The sequence below is a fragment of the Manacus candei genome, unplaced genomic scaffold, assembly GCF_025592945.1.
Source record: "Manacus candei isolate 608988 ecotype Guabito, Panama unplaced genomic scaffold, ASM2559294v1 h1tg000008l, whole genome shotgun sequence".
NCBI classification, from domain to species: domain Eukaryota; kingdom Metazoa; phylum Chordata; class Aves; order Passeriformes; family Pipridae; genus Manacus; species Manacus candei.
This window is the reverse complement of record NW_026138056.1, coordinates 99057-112187: the sequence shown is the minus strand read 5'-3', so window position 1 is coordinate 112187 and position 13131 is coordinate 99057. Positions and strand designations below refer to the sequence as shown.

Below are 13131 nucleotides of genomic sequence, written 5' to 3'. Positions count from 1 at the left end.
AAGGTATGTGACATCAAGCTTGTGGAATTTTTTCACAAAAGGAAGCCCCCGCTATCATTAACTTCAACTAGATTAAACAACACAAGCATCTCCACACAGCAGGAGCTGTGCTCTATCACTCTCTGTTGTTCCCCATGACTATATAAGTGCCCTTTATATGAGAGAGCAGCAGGAACAGAGAAAGCTCATTCAAGCAAGGAGCCAAGTGAGAGTTATTGGGTCATGATTAGTGGAAAGCCCAGTGTCAGCCCACAGCTACTAATACTGTACTTTGTGTCTGGACTACTTGATCATGGTCAAGAAGTCAACAAAATCTTTAGGCAGCTGGAAACAGCCTCACATTCACGGGCCCTGGTCTTTATGGGGATTTTAACCCTGTGGAGGGCAACACAGCAGGGCACAAGCAATCCAGGAAGCTTCCAGAGTGCACTGATAGCTTCCTGACATAGGTAATTGGGGAGATGATGAAGGTAGCTCTACTGTGCCTCATACTCATAAACAAGAACCAAGCAAGGATGTGAATGTCAAGAGCAGACCTGGCTGCAGTGAGTATGAGATGGTGAAGTTCAAGATGCTGCAAAGAGGGAATAAGTTGGCTAATATTACTGTGAAGCCACTCTTGGTTATCTCTTTAAAGTCATGCTGATCGGGGCCTCAACAGGCTGAACAGAAATGAATGTCAAACAGATCAACAAAAGGAAATGCAAAGTCCTGTCTCTGGGAAAGAATAACTTCATGCACTAGTACATGCTGGGGACTGACTGTCTGGAAAGGAAGTTTGCAGAATAGGTTCTGTTATGCAATAAGGTGACCATGGGCCAGCATTGTGCCCTTGTGGCAAAGAATGCCACCAGTATGCTGGGCTGCATTAGAAACAGAATTGTCAGCAGGTTGAGAGATATGATCCTTCCCCTCTAAGGCTTGAGACATCAGACATGTGAAGAGAGGCTGAGAGACCTCAGACTGTTCAACCTGAAGAGAAGGCTCATGCAGGCTCTTGTCCATGCATACAAATACCCAATGGGAGGGAGTAAAGAAGACAGAACCAAGCTCTTCTCAGCAATGTCCAGCGACAAGACAAGAAGCAAGAAGCACTAAATTAAACATAGGCAATTCCCTTTAAAATCCAAGAACTTCTACTTTAAGGTCAGTCAGACACTATGCACGAGCTTGATTACCGGAGAGGTTGTGGAGCCTTCATCACTGAAGATATTAAAAACACAACTGGACGCAACCTGCTGTAACTGACCCTGCTTTGAGCAGAAGGATTGGACTAGACCACATCCTGGAGTCCCTTCCAACCCCTCCATGACTCTTTGAAAAAAGTGACTTCGTAATTAGATTAAAAGTAACAGCTGGGAACACACAATTATATAATTTCTCCTGTGTCCCAAAGCCGCCTTGCGTCAAACTCTGACAAGATACTGGCCTAGAAATAGGTGAGATAGCATATTCAGCACAATGAAGAATTCACAATGATTATAACAAAAGTGAGTAAATTGGAACTACACATATAATTCTATCTGATGTGTTTTAATAAATTTAGACCTCTGATAAATTTTTACCGTATGAAAACACTACAATCTAAATTAAATCACTAATTAAAGAAAAAATATTATTAAAGGTTCTTTTTCTAGTTTGGATTTGAACTGATAATTATTTTTATATAAAATTACAGTTTGTATAAAATCATATACACAATGAAAAACTTCAAAAGTTTTCATTCTATTTTTAATGATGATATTTTCTTTTTATGAATATGGGTGCTATAAGAACACCTTGTATCTTAATATACAAACAAATTTTGTAGTTATTGAATTCATTATAATGTAACATTATCTTCTTTGCAACGAGTATTTATATTGAACACAAGATGGTGCCCTTATCCTAGATGATATATAAGCGAGTTACCAGGAATAAAAATGATATTCCAATCTTTTTCAGGTTTAGGAAATGTGCACTTAAAAAACCACAACTATAATAATAACAATACTGTTTCTATTATTGGTCATATAAATGTATTTTGTTTCTAGTACAAATTAGGAGATTGTTATATTATTCATATTTCCATAAGGTTACCATCACAGCATTCAAAAAAAGCTTGTGTTTGCTACTGCTTTTCAAATTCATAAAAACTGAACCAATGTAGTTGTCTATATATTCTTATTATGGGAAGCTTTTAGAAATGTACATGTCCATATACTTTTTCATTTATTAATCCAAAATGAATATTTTAATCCTGAATAGCCTTAAGGCAGAGAACAATGAAGTGTATTAATAGTTCTTCAATGTGCCATTTTAACAAAGCAAGATGAAATAAAAGAAGTCATAGTTCATATTTAAAAATATAATTATACTGCTTTCACTTAGACACTAAAATAAATAATCACGAGTAATGCATTCCAGTTTGTACCATAAAACTAAAATATTTAGAAAGTGGTAGAGAAATTAAATATTCCATGTTATTAAAGATTATTATACTATTGTAATATTATCACATTAATAGCAAAATACATTGCTTTGTGCATTGAGCATAATTTTATTGGGTATTTCAGGTTACTTTGGATATAAAATACAAACATGGCCAGGTCAAAACATTTTTACAAGACGGAGTTAATAGCAGAATTGTTATGGAACTCGTCTGAACAACCTGGCTGTTCCCCTTCAGTTCAGTGCTTTCCCCAGTGTATTTACACCATTTCTTACCACCGTACAGCATTAGTGCAACTCCTTTGCTTCTGGAGTGTGAACTAGATCTGAGTAACCTAGCTTGGGTGCCTGTGTCATCCTTCATTGAACTATGTGGATTTACCCTTTAAGCCTGTTTCAAGGCAGGGATTTCAGGCCAGGACTCGATAATCTTAGACAAATGTCCTACACCACTTGCTATTTTTAGTCTTATCCCTCTTCGCCCCCCTTCCCTTCTTGTCATAACATTTTTGAGAGGTCTTACTTCTTCCTAAGGGTAAATGGGAAAAATCTGAAATTTTAACAATGATTAGATGTAAGAAACATTTTACACTGAAGTCGTTAGACATTTCACACCTACTCCTCATCTACTCAAGACAGCTCATTGCATCATGCTCTGCATGTGAATTCTTCAAGTACAGATCATTTGGATTTTTCTATTGTTCGGTCCTGAAATATAGGGCTTTCTTTCCTCCACAAAAGGAAGAAAAATTAAATTCTTCAAATGTTCCTTGAATCATCCTTGAAAAAGAGGAAGAAGTTTTCTAGCAGCCTTTTCAAGGAAAAATTCATCAGTCATACTGAGTGACTGTTTCAGTTGACTTATTAAAATTATAAAAATATTAAGCTGGTTTTAGTACTGTACGCTACAAGTATATCATCTAAAGTAAAATTATTATCTTTTCATTTGCCATCAATGATATAAAAAAAAGGTATTAAAACACAGAAACTTGACAATGAAATGTGCTTAATACTAAATGTTATTTCTCAGTCATCTTCAGTCAGGTCTGTTCAAGATAAATGGAACTTTTATGAATAGTTAATACCAGATACACATTGATAATCTTGTCTTTAAAAAAATCTATATGTGGTTTCACGCATTTTTGTTTGTTTGGGAGTGGGGTTGTGGGTTTTGGGTTTGTTTTGGTTTTGGTTACGTTTTTTTCATTGTTTCATTTGTTGTGGGGGTTTTTTGTTTTGGTTTTGTTTGGTTTTATTTGGTTTTTAGTTTTGGGTTTTCCAGGGTTTTTTTTGTTTTGGTTGGTTGGTTGGGTTTTGGTTGGTTTTATTTTTTCCTATACAAGCTCACCAGAGAATGGCAGCTCAGGAGTATGTGCTCAGAGGTCCAATCTGTGTTCAGTTTATACACTCTAGGCACCACAAACATTTTTTTGTTCAGGGTCAGAGAGTCACTGGGATGCTTAGCCAGGGAGGGTTTTTTACCAGAGATAACTGCAAACAGCACAGAAGGGAAGAAAATCACAGATGAGTGCTCATCAGGAAGGAGGCAATCCCAGTGGGTTTTTTTTTTATGTATTAGTGCAGAAGCAGAGACCAAAATCAGCAAAGCTGCAATCTGTTTATATTCCTAAGTCTTTGCAAAGGGAAACCGCCTGTTCACGTGTTGCACTTCATAGAATCATAGAATCAATTGAGTAGGAAAAGACCTCCAAGATCATTAAGTCCAACCCTTGATCCAACACCACCGTGGTTACTAGACCATGGCACTGAGTGGCACATCCAATCTCACCTTAAAAACCTTCAGCGATGGTGAATCCAACACCTCCTTGGGCAGCCTGTAAAGAATTTCTTCCTAACATCCAACCTAAACCTCCCCTGGTACAGCTTAAGACTGTGCCCTCTTGTCCTGCTGCTGGTTGCTTGAGAGGAGATCGACGTCCACCTAGCTTATCATCTTGTTGTTCTCTTTTTCAGTAGTTCCCTTAGCTTTACCACAATAAACACAGTCCTTAACACTGCATACCTGAAGTCCCTTTTCCCCATCGTCCGTGCTGGGTGATCACCTTCAAGTCTGTAAACAAGGACTTGGGTGCTCTTATTTGATAAAGCTGCTCACTGCTCCCCTGACAATAACCTTAGATTTCTATCCAATGCGGTTTTTGTTATTAAAAATAAAATAAGAATGATAGAACTTGTGCTCCATTAGAAAAGTCACACGTGACAGGGCTTTAAAAACAGTCTTAGAGCTTAAAGGGACAATAAAATAAGAGAAGGAATGATGTTCTTCTGGACTGGGGTTTCTGGTGCAGGATTATGGGCAGAGAAGGAAGCAGTGCTACCAAAGAGCAGTCAGAGGTGAGAGAGCAAACATCTTGCCTGCTGTGCATACAGAGGGTTTTTCTCTTATCCCATATGCCCTGGTTCTACAAACCTTCTTTTAGGCTAAAGTGTAGGTGTGTCTGCTGAGGAACAGCTCTTTGAAGAAGCTGTAGGTGTAGCATGTCTGTCATTAATCACTCTCCAATCATGGAAAATGAAATGAACAGTTAGTCAGTGGGTAAAAAAACAAAGACTCATTTTTCAAGTCTTCTTACCAGATGAACAGACACCTTTTGGTGACACCAGATTTCTTGTTTTCTTTTTTTTTTCTCATTCTTATATTAATTTATTGGATATTTAAAATCTAGTGTAGATAGTGCTACCATACATAAAAATATGATTATGCTTAGAAGATATCTTAAATATTAAAAAGGTAAGGACATAAGCAGAAAAAATCCCATAATGACAGTTGGAATAACTAATAATGCTGATAATGAAATAGCGGATCATCACTATAAATTATTATCACCTATTAAAAATTAATTGGTTATTAAGTGTTACTTAGAGCTCTACCACTATCTTGATGACGTGAAAATCATTCCTGATTTTCTGGCATCGGAAACCTCATGCATTATATACCTTTCCTTCAGACATATTTATAGCACTGCTGATCTGAAAGTATCATTGCTGGTGGTTTGGAAACTTGTAAGACCACTTTTCAGATGCCAGCAAAAAATGCATACATATTTGGAGCACATGATCAAAACATATGAAAATAATCATATAAGAAATCTCTTTAAGACTTCTCTATTCTACACAAATGTTACATCCCCAGGAAATGGCTCTATAACAGGAATTAACACTGAACAGACTTATACTGAAAGAAAATGTTGCTCAGGCTCAGTAGCGTGTTTCCAAAAAATACCACTTTGAGTTCACAGAGCCTTGTGTAAGGGAAGAGTCACAGTCTCAACAGCTTAATTCCACACTAAAGAGAGGAACTTGGGGAGCAACAGATCACAACATCTCCTGGTCATTCTGACAGGAACAGTACTGGAATTCTACTTTTGAACTCTTTGCCCTGCACACAACCGCAACATAAACGTAATCTTCTATTTTTTTCCTTTCTCAGCTCTAGATTAACAATATACAATTTTTCATCTTTGTCCCCAAATAGAGACACAGGTGTCTGTTCCCTGATGCACATCTCCCTGAATGAGGTCTGACACTCCTTCTCTTCCATGCCGATGGTCTAATTATTCCCACATGCTGCTGAAAGATGTTGCAGTTTACATGCTATGAGATGTGTCTCACAGTGTGTCTCATTGACATCTGTTCTACCTGACTTCTGACAGCCAGCACCAGTATGCAGCATAGGGCAGGACCTACAGACAACTGACATGACACAGAAAGTACCATCTGCATAACCTTTAAATCTTTAAAGTCAGTTTCCAGTATTACAATCACAGATGCAGTTTCTTCTATTATTTATGAGCAGGCTGTGAAGACATATTTCAAAGAACAATTTAGCCTTTAATAATTTTTCAGCTTTTAGTGAGCAATGACTGTTCAGAGTGAATTTACAGAAAACACATCAGTATTTCGAATTTACCAGTCAGAATACCCTGCAGTATAAATTGTCATCTTGTTACAAGAATGGAGTAGCTCACAAGATGTAGCATGTCAGATAAATATATTAGGAATACTGTAAGAGAAAAAAAATCACTCATTTTTCCTTATTTTCTTTAAAATAGGAGAGATTTGCAAACACACACTTATTCAAACCTTCATTTCAAGTTAGTCATCACAGTGTTTCACTCTCCAGTTCTTTATATGCTGTGAACCTCCAGTGTCTATGCAGTTGTTTCTAAGGTAACAGATCAAGATGCCTTGTGAAAAAATGAATCAGATCTTGAATATTCAAGATATCTCCAGTTGCAGAAATGAGACAGGACAGTATCATCTCAACTGAGGGTTCTCAATACCTTTTAGACCCTGACCTGATTTGCAGGCAAGAAAAATATAATCCATAAGGCTGCAAGTGTGAGAGTACAGTGGCTCATGCAGTTTCAGGCATGTAAACTGTCAGAAATTTTTAATCAGAGCCATAATTAAAGAATTAGGGAGGCTGTTCTAAACAGAGTCTCATTGCCTCATTGAAGGGTACACACACACAGAATGCAGATGAAGAATGTGTTTGGTAGGATTGAGCCTTCATTATAACCAATGACAGCTGCACAGAAATCTTTCTGTCAGATATGTGATGCACAAACCAAAAAACACATTAAAAATTAAGGTGAACCAGCATATGAAAATAAATGCATATACACCTTTCTCAAGAGATCAAATATGTACTATTTCCACCAAAGAAAACAAATTGCTATCTTTCACAGGTCTTTCATAGGATTAGCTGGGTCAATCATTTTCAGCAAATGGAATTATTGGGTTTTGTTGAGGTTTTTTGCTGTTGGTTTGACTGTGTGTTTGTTTTCTTAGGCTGGTTAGAACTACCTTTTTTTTTATTTCAAAGCCTATTTTACTTATTATCTGAATCCAGAATTCATATAAACATTTAAATGCAAGTAAGGCACATAGAGAGAATATTAACTGAAATATGTAAGGCTTTTAGAAAGCTTTTGTTGCTACAAAAATGTAAATTCTTTGCTTAACAATCTCTGACATACGTTTATTGATACGTGCACACACCCACGAACTGTGATAAAATAATCATAGGATATTTTTCAAATGCATATTAGAATGGGATCTAAAAAATCAAATTCATAAAAAAAGGATCAGACTTGATAAAAACCTTCAGGGCTGTATTATTTTCCAGGTTGTATAAGGAAAAATTGAGGCAATTGGGGATCAGACAAAAGTCATGGCCATATGACTTTACAGGTCATGACTGCTTCTACCTGTTTTCCTATCTTTGAATTAGCTCCAAATGCCTCAAATGCTACTGCATTACAAATTATTGCTCACTACAAATGCATGTAATAAAAACTGTTCTGAATATTTACATAGGCTTGCTTGGCAGCATTCTCCAGTGACTACTCTGCATGAAGAAAATATTAACAGATTTTGGGACTTGTATCATTTAACAAACTGAAAGGCAGATGCACTGATTAGGGTCTTACGTTCTTGGAAAGATGTGAAGAGCATCTGGAATCGGCTGTTTCGACTGCCTTCATCTGCCCACATGCGGATTACACCCAGACCTGTCCGCAGCATTACATCATTAGCAACAGTGCTGCAAAACTTTGCTTTCAAATCCTCCACGGAGCTGCTTCCATCATAGACAGCTACAAAATTCCTTTTGCATTCATTGGAATTCTGCATCTCGTAGTCCAAGAATCGCAAATAGATCTATGAATCAATCAGACAACAAAGGCAACATGTACAGATATTTGAGAATGACTGAAAAAAACATTAAGCAACTTTGCTCTACCTTGTAGGAGAAAAAGTACACAACACCACAATCAGAATAATTTTTCTGGAGCTGGTGATCCACAGGGCACCTCCTTGTAAGGGCATTTATATGTAAACTGAGTACCATTTGTATTTCCTGGTATTTTGTCCTGCTTCCACTCTATCAGAAGATCTAGGTACTTTTTTGTTCTTATTTGCTGTAAGGTCCTAATTTCAAAGTATATACCTCTCTTTCAGAAATATGTACGACAGTTCTTCAAACTGAAGGACAGATAAGCTAGAAATTTCTTCTTTCACTGCTTGGCACAATATTGCTCTATTACATGCCTGGCATGGAAAATAATAAGGCAAATCATTGCATCTCCCTCCCCAGAGTCAATATGTGTCATCTTTCTATGTCCCTGCTACACTGGTTCAGGAAGTGAGAATCTGAGAGCCAGGCAGAAATCAATCATAACTCTTTTTACCTTTCCTCAAGCAATTTTTCCACCTCTTGCCTCTTCTAAACAAAACATTGTGGTATATAACTTCATAATTTAACAGGGTTGAAATCAGGCTTACTTTATGGAAACTTCTAGAAACCTAGAAAGTTTCTTAGGAAATGTCTCTTGCATACAAGCTGTCTCATGAAGTAATAGATTTAGTGCCTTTTGCAAAGAACGCCTTAAATCTACCTAAAAAGAAGTAGGGGTGACCATAAAAGGCTATCATTTTGTATTCAAATGTATACGGACTTTAACAGGGAAAATCACTAATTTTAAAAGCATTTGATTATACAAGCAAAATCAAATATTCCATTAACAAAGAAGGCAAGTAGCATTTTCAATAGATACATGACAAATAATCAAACTGTCAAGGGTACCTGGGAGACTTCAGGGTGAATTACCGCAAAAATAGTATAAAAAGAGAGTAAACATATCCAGCATAGAGCTGGATCTCCAGCTTGAAAAAATAACCAAAAAAGAAACCCCACTGTATTAGACATAAAATATACTTTTTTTGAAACAACTTTATTGACTTCAGGTATTTTTTTACATGCACAGAACAATTGCTTTAATACACTTCTCTGACTTTGCATAAAGTACACAAACATAGCATATCCTAGTAGCAACAAGACTCACCATTTCACTTCATGAATACGTTAAAGCTCTTATGGTTTAGGCATTATGTGCTCTTAAGCAACATGTTACTGTTTCATAATAGCTCAGATTTTTTTTATGAGCCTTTTCAGGTAGCATATTATGGTGCATTTTCATTCCTTGTTAGGCTTTGCGTAAGTGTTTCTCTAAAAAGAGTATTTGTAGAAAAAAATTTTACTAGCAAATGAAATTTGGTATACTAAGTTTCATTTTGCTTGCCAAACTTTTTTCTAGTATGTTATTTCTTACAGTAACCCTTACTTATGTTCCATCCTTCCCATCCTTCAGAATAATTCAGAGGAACGTATTTCAATTAAATTCAGTTAAGTGAATTCTACTTTCACCATGTATCTTGGGTTTAACATACTATAAATTAAGATGCTGTTTGTATTGGTCTCTACGAAATGGAGCAGTTAAGAGCAACACACAAAGAAATATTCAGACGGAAATATCTTATGTGAAGGCATACTTTTTATAGTGTTTTTCACTTCATGTATTGGTTGCTCCAGTAAAGCAGTGGAATGATACATACTATTGTCCTGACAGAGAACGATTACACATGGGGGAGGGAGGTGTGGGAAGAGGCAGAGCCATGATATCCACACCCAGCAACTGGCCCATAGCTGGGACACACCAAAGAACTGCTTCTGTGTCCTGAAGACCAGTTGCTCCTGCTCAAACAAGAGTGTAACAGGCTGTGCAGCCCTGGCACCCAGCCTCTCCTGTGAATCTGCTGAGAGTCCATAGTCCATCTCTGCGTAACTTACAACAGGGAGTTAAATGCACACTTTGCTTTTCTTTTTCTCCATTAACAGTGTCAGTCTGCTTCAGACAGATGCTTCAGTGCTTGCCAGCTTTGTTACGGGTAATGCAATAAAACCCTCCTGCAGCTGATTTTATGCAATATTGTATAAATGTGACTGTTTTCCAGGAAGCAAAGCATGTCAGATCGCTGTCTCACAGAGAAGAACAGATGGCTTCCAACATATTATTGTCATGAATCATGACTTTAACACTATATATGCCTATCATATGTATGCCATCTGTATGTTACAATATACTATACATATATGATAGACCACACAGATATAATGCAATGTATCACATCACATTTTTATCACATTTTTATCACATTTTTATCTATTCCAATTTTCAGTAAAGCTCTTGTTTACTCCAGGAAAAAGAAATTATCTTAGTCTGACTACAGAATAACAGCAAAATTACACCTACTGAGTGAAAGACCTCTCATTCTTGTTCGTATGTTCTTTATTTCTACCCTGCTTTCTCATATATATGCATTTATATATACAAGTGTATATGCATATACATATATATAAGCACATATCTAGCGTGTAAAGGGTATCCTATTTCAGTACTGAGATGCAACTTTTATGAGTTTTCATTCTTACAAGAAATGTGTGCTAATCCTCACTGTGGTTACAAAATACCATCTCTCACAGCAATTTCCAGCATTCATCAATTATTCCTGTTCTGCTCAAACATCCTATTCATACAACAGTACAGCCAAAATCTTATTTCTATGGGTTTATCATTTGACATTCTCTAGTTTCTGGCATCACACTAGCTTTATAAAATGAAAAATATTTCTTAGAGTAGCAGTCATAAATGCTGAAAAGGATTCAAGAGAATAATAACTTAGCATTCTGCTCTGAGTCTTTCAGTGAAGCAGACAACACCTTCAGTTCTTCCTAGGACTGAATTCTGCTGTCAGTCATACCAGTTCACTCCTCCGTGCGAGAAATTCAGCTAACATCATAACATATATAACTTGATAGGCACTGGAACCACTGGAAAGAAATATCTGATTTAAAAATCTACATCTATCCTTCAGAAGAAAGATACCACCTCCAATGGCATGAAGTTTCATAAATTAGACAAAACAAATTCCTGATATTCTGAGGTGAGTTGGATTTTCATTCTCAAAATCTCCTTTGGAGATGACTACTCCTAGAACTTTATATAAAATAATGAGGACTTGATACAACACTCACTGAAATCAGTGGGTATTTTTCCATTTACTTATTTGGATCAGACCTTTGGATTAAGACTGCAGTGAATTTTCAAAAACAGGAAACTGATTACCTACACTGACAATCTGATGTTGGATCAGATTTTATTTTAAAGCGCTGGAATAATTTAATTGCATCTGCACGCCTCTGCCAACTTTTATGGTTTTATAACTATATATTTGCCATTGTTCCTGTCACTGGCTGTAAGACCCACACTAGGAGAAGAAAATGACTAATAAATTGAGTTCCCCGAGGAAAGAATAAAACTGATTATATGACAAACTCTTACCTAATGCAAAATGTTTCCTATACATAGCTTTTTGAAATCAGTGGCAATATTCTCATTATTTTCACTGGTATGTGGATCTCACTAAAAGAAATTAATCAGAAAGTGAAATAAAAATTATCAATATTTCTGGTTATGTCATTTACAAAGATCTTAGCCTTTACTTTACTGTAGCCATTACTTCTACCAGTAGTGGATAAGGAACTTTGTTCCCCTGAAAAAAAAACAAATGAGCTAAAGAAGAGGTCACCAACTCAACCACCATCTGCTTTCATTAAGAATGTTTTCACTGATGCCAATAGAAGCTTTTGAAATGACCATTTCCATAGATACTGACACATTATATTACCATAATCAGGGCATTCTTGTTGACGAGAACATCTTCTTTGAAAGGAACATAACTGCCATATCTTCTTTCATATTTTTGCTGCTAAGTTTTAATAAGACACTTTCTTCAAATCATCAGTTCCACATTAGCTAGAAGAGTGGGCTGCTCAAGTATTAGATTTACTGAGGTTTGAGACGTCACTGCAAATGCCAGTGTCATTAGCAACAAAACTGATTAAGCCTCACTGCAACTGTGGCATATATAATTTACACTTAATCACATTATATTTTAAATAATTGTCTTGTCATCTTTAAGATTTGTATTGTAATCATGAACAATTATCAAAAAGGAAAATGCTGGATAAGTTTTATTATTTTTTTAATTTAAATTTGAAAACAACAGAAATGTCTGATTGCATGTACTAGGAAAAAAACCCCAACCCATTATAAACTATAAACAGCGTTAAAATGGTCAGATTATAATCTCTTCATAGTGATCCACTTTTGATGAGTTCTGCTTTTTAATCAATCACTGAATGTTAGGGCTGACAACATGATTGATCAGACCAGTCAGGAAAAGCTTCCAACTATATCCCTGTATCAGACTTAATATATGTGCACAGACACTCAGTCCCTCTAAATGAAACCAAACCAAACAAACAAAAAGCCATCGTTCAGCTGCCAAAAATAATTTAGACATAAGAGAGAAACCTCAGCTCCATCCAAGCATAATGTCCAGATTTCGCATATTCAGCTTCTGGGTTCATTCAATTCACTTGTAAGCACAGGACTTGGTTAAATCATCCTATGTCCTTCCTCACTGCTCAGTGATCAGTTACAGCACCTGCTTTATTCTGCATCTTTTTCAGCTCTACGTGATTAGCAAAGGGCTTTCAAGATGATACCTAGAGTATTTAGGCCTCAGAAGCCCTGTTTTTTAGGGCAGATTGTGCAACACTAATTAATCTCCTTCAAGGCAGCAAGGCGCCAACTATACCAGCCTAAAAAGCATATTACTGATGATGCTTGAATTTGCCTTCTGATGCGGCCTATCTTCATGTTTGGATCTTAAACTTTTTTTCAATTAACATTACTTCAATCCAAAAGTGTTAACAGTACACGTTCTGTTTGGATTTTTGATTGGCTGTTTTTTAGATTTTTGGACCTTCTG

General features: G+C 36.4%; 1 protein-coding gene across 3 annotated transcripts in view; it reads right to left on the bottom strand.

Annotated features, from left to right (window-relative positions):
• NETO1 (neuropilin and tolloid like 1) overlaps positions 1–13131 on the bottom strand; it is a 63380-nt gene that overhangs the window by 9140 nt on the left and 41109 nt on the right. For all 3 annotated transcript variants that reach the window (XM_051769540.1, XM_051769522.1, XM_051769531.1), the window contains exon 7: positions 7887–8115. In XM_051769540.1, coding sequence (XP_051625500.1) covers positions 7887–8115 — 229 coding nt within the window. The remainder of the gene's footprint in view (positions 1–7886; positions 8116–13131) is intronic.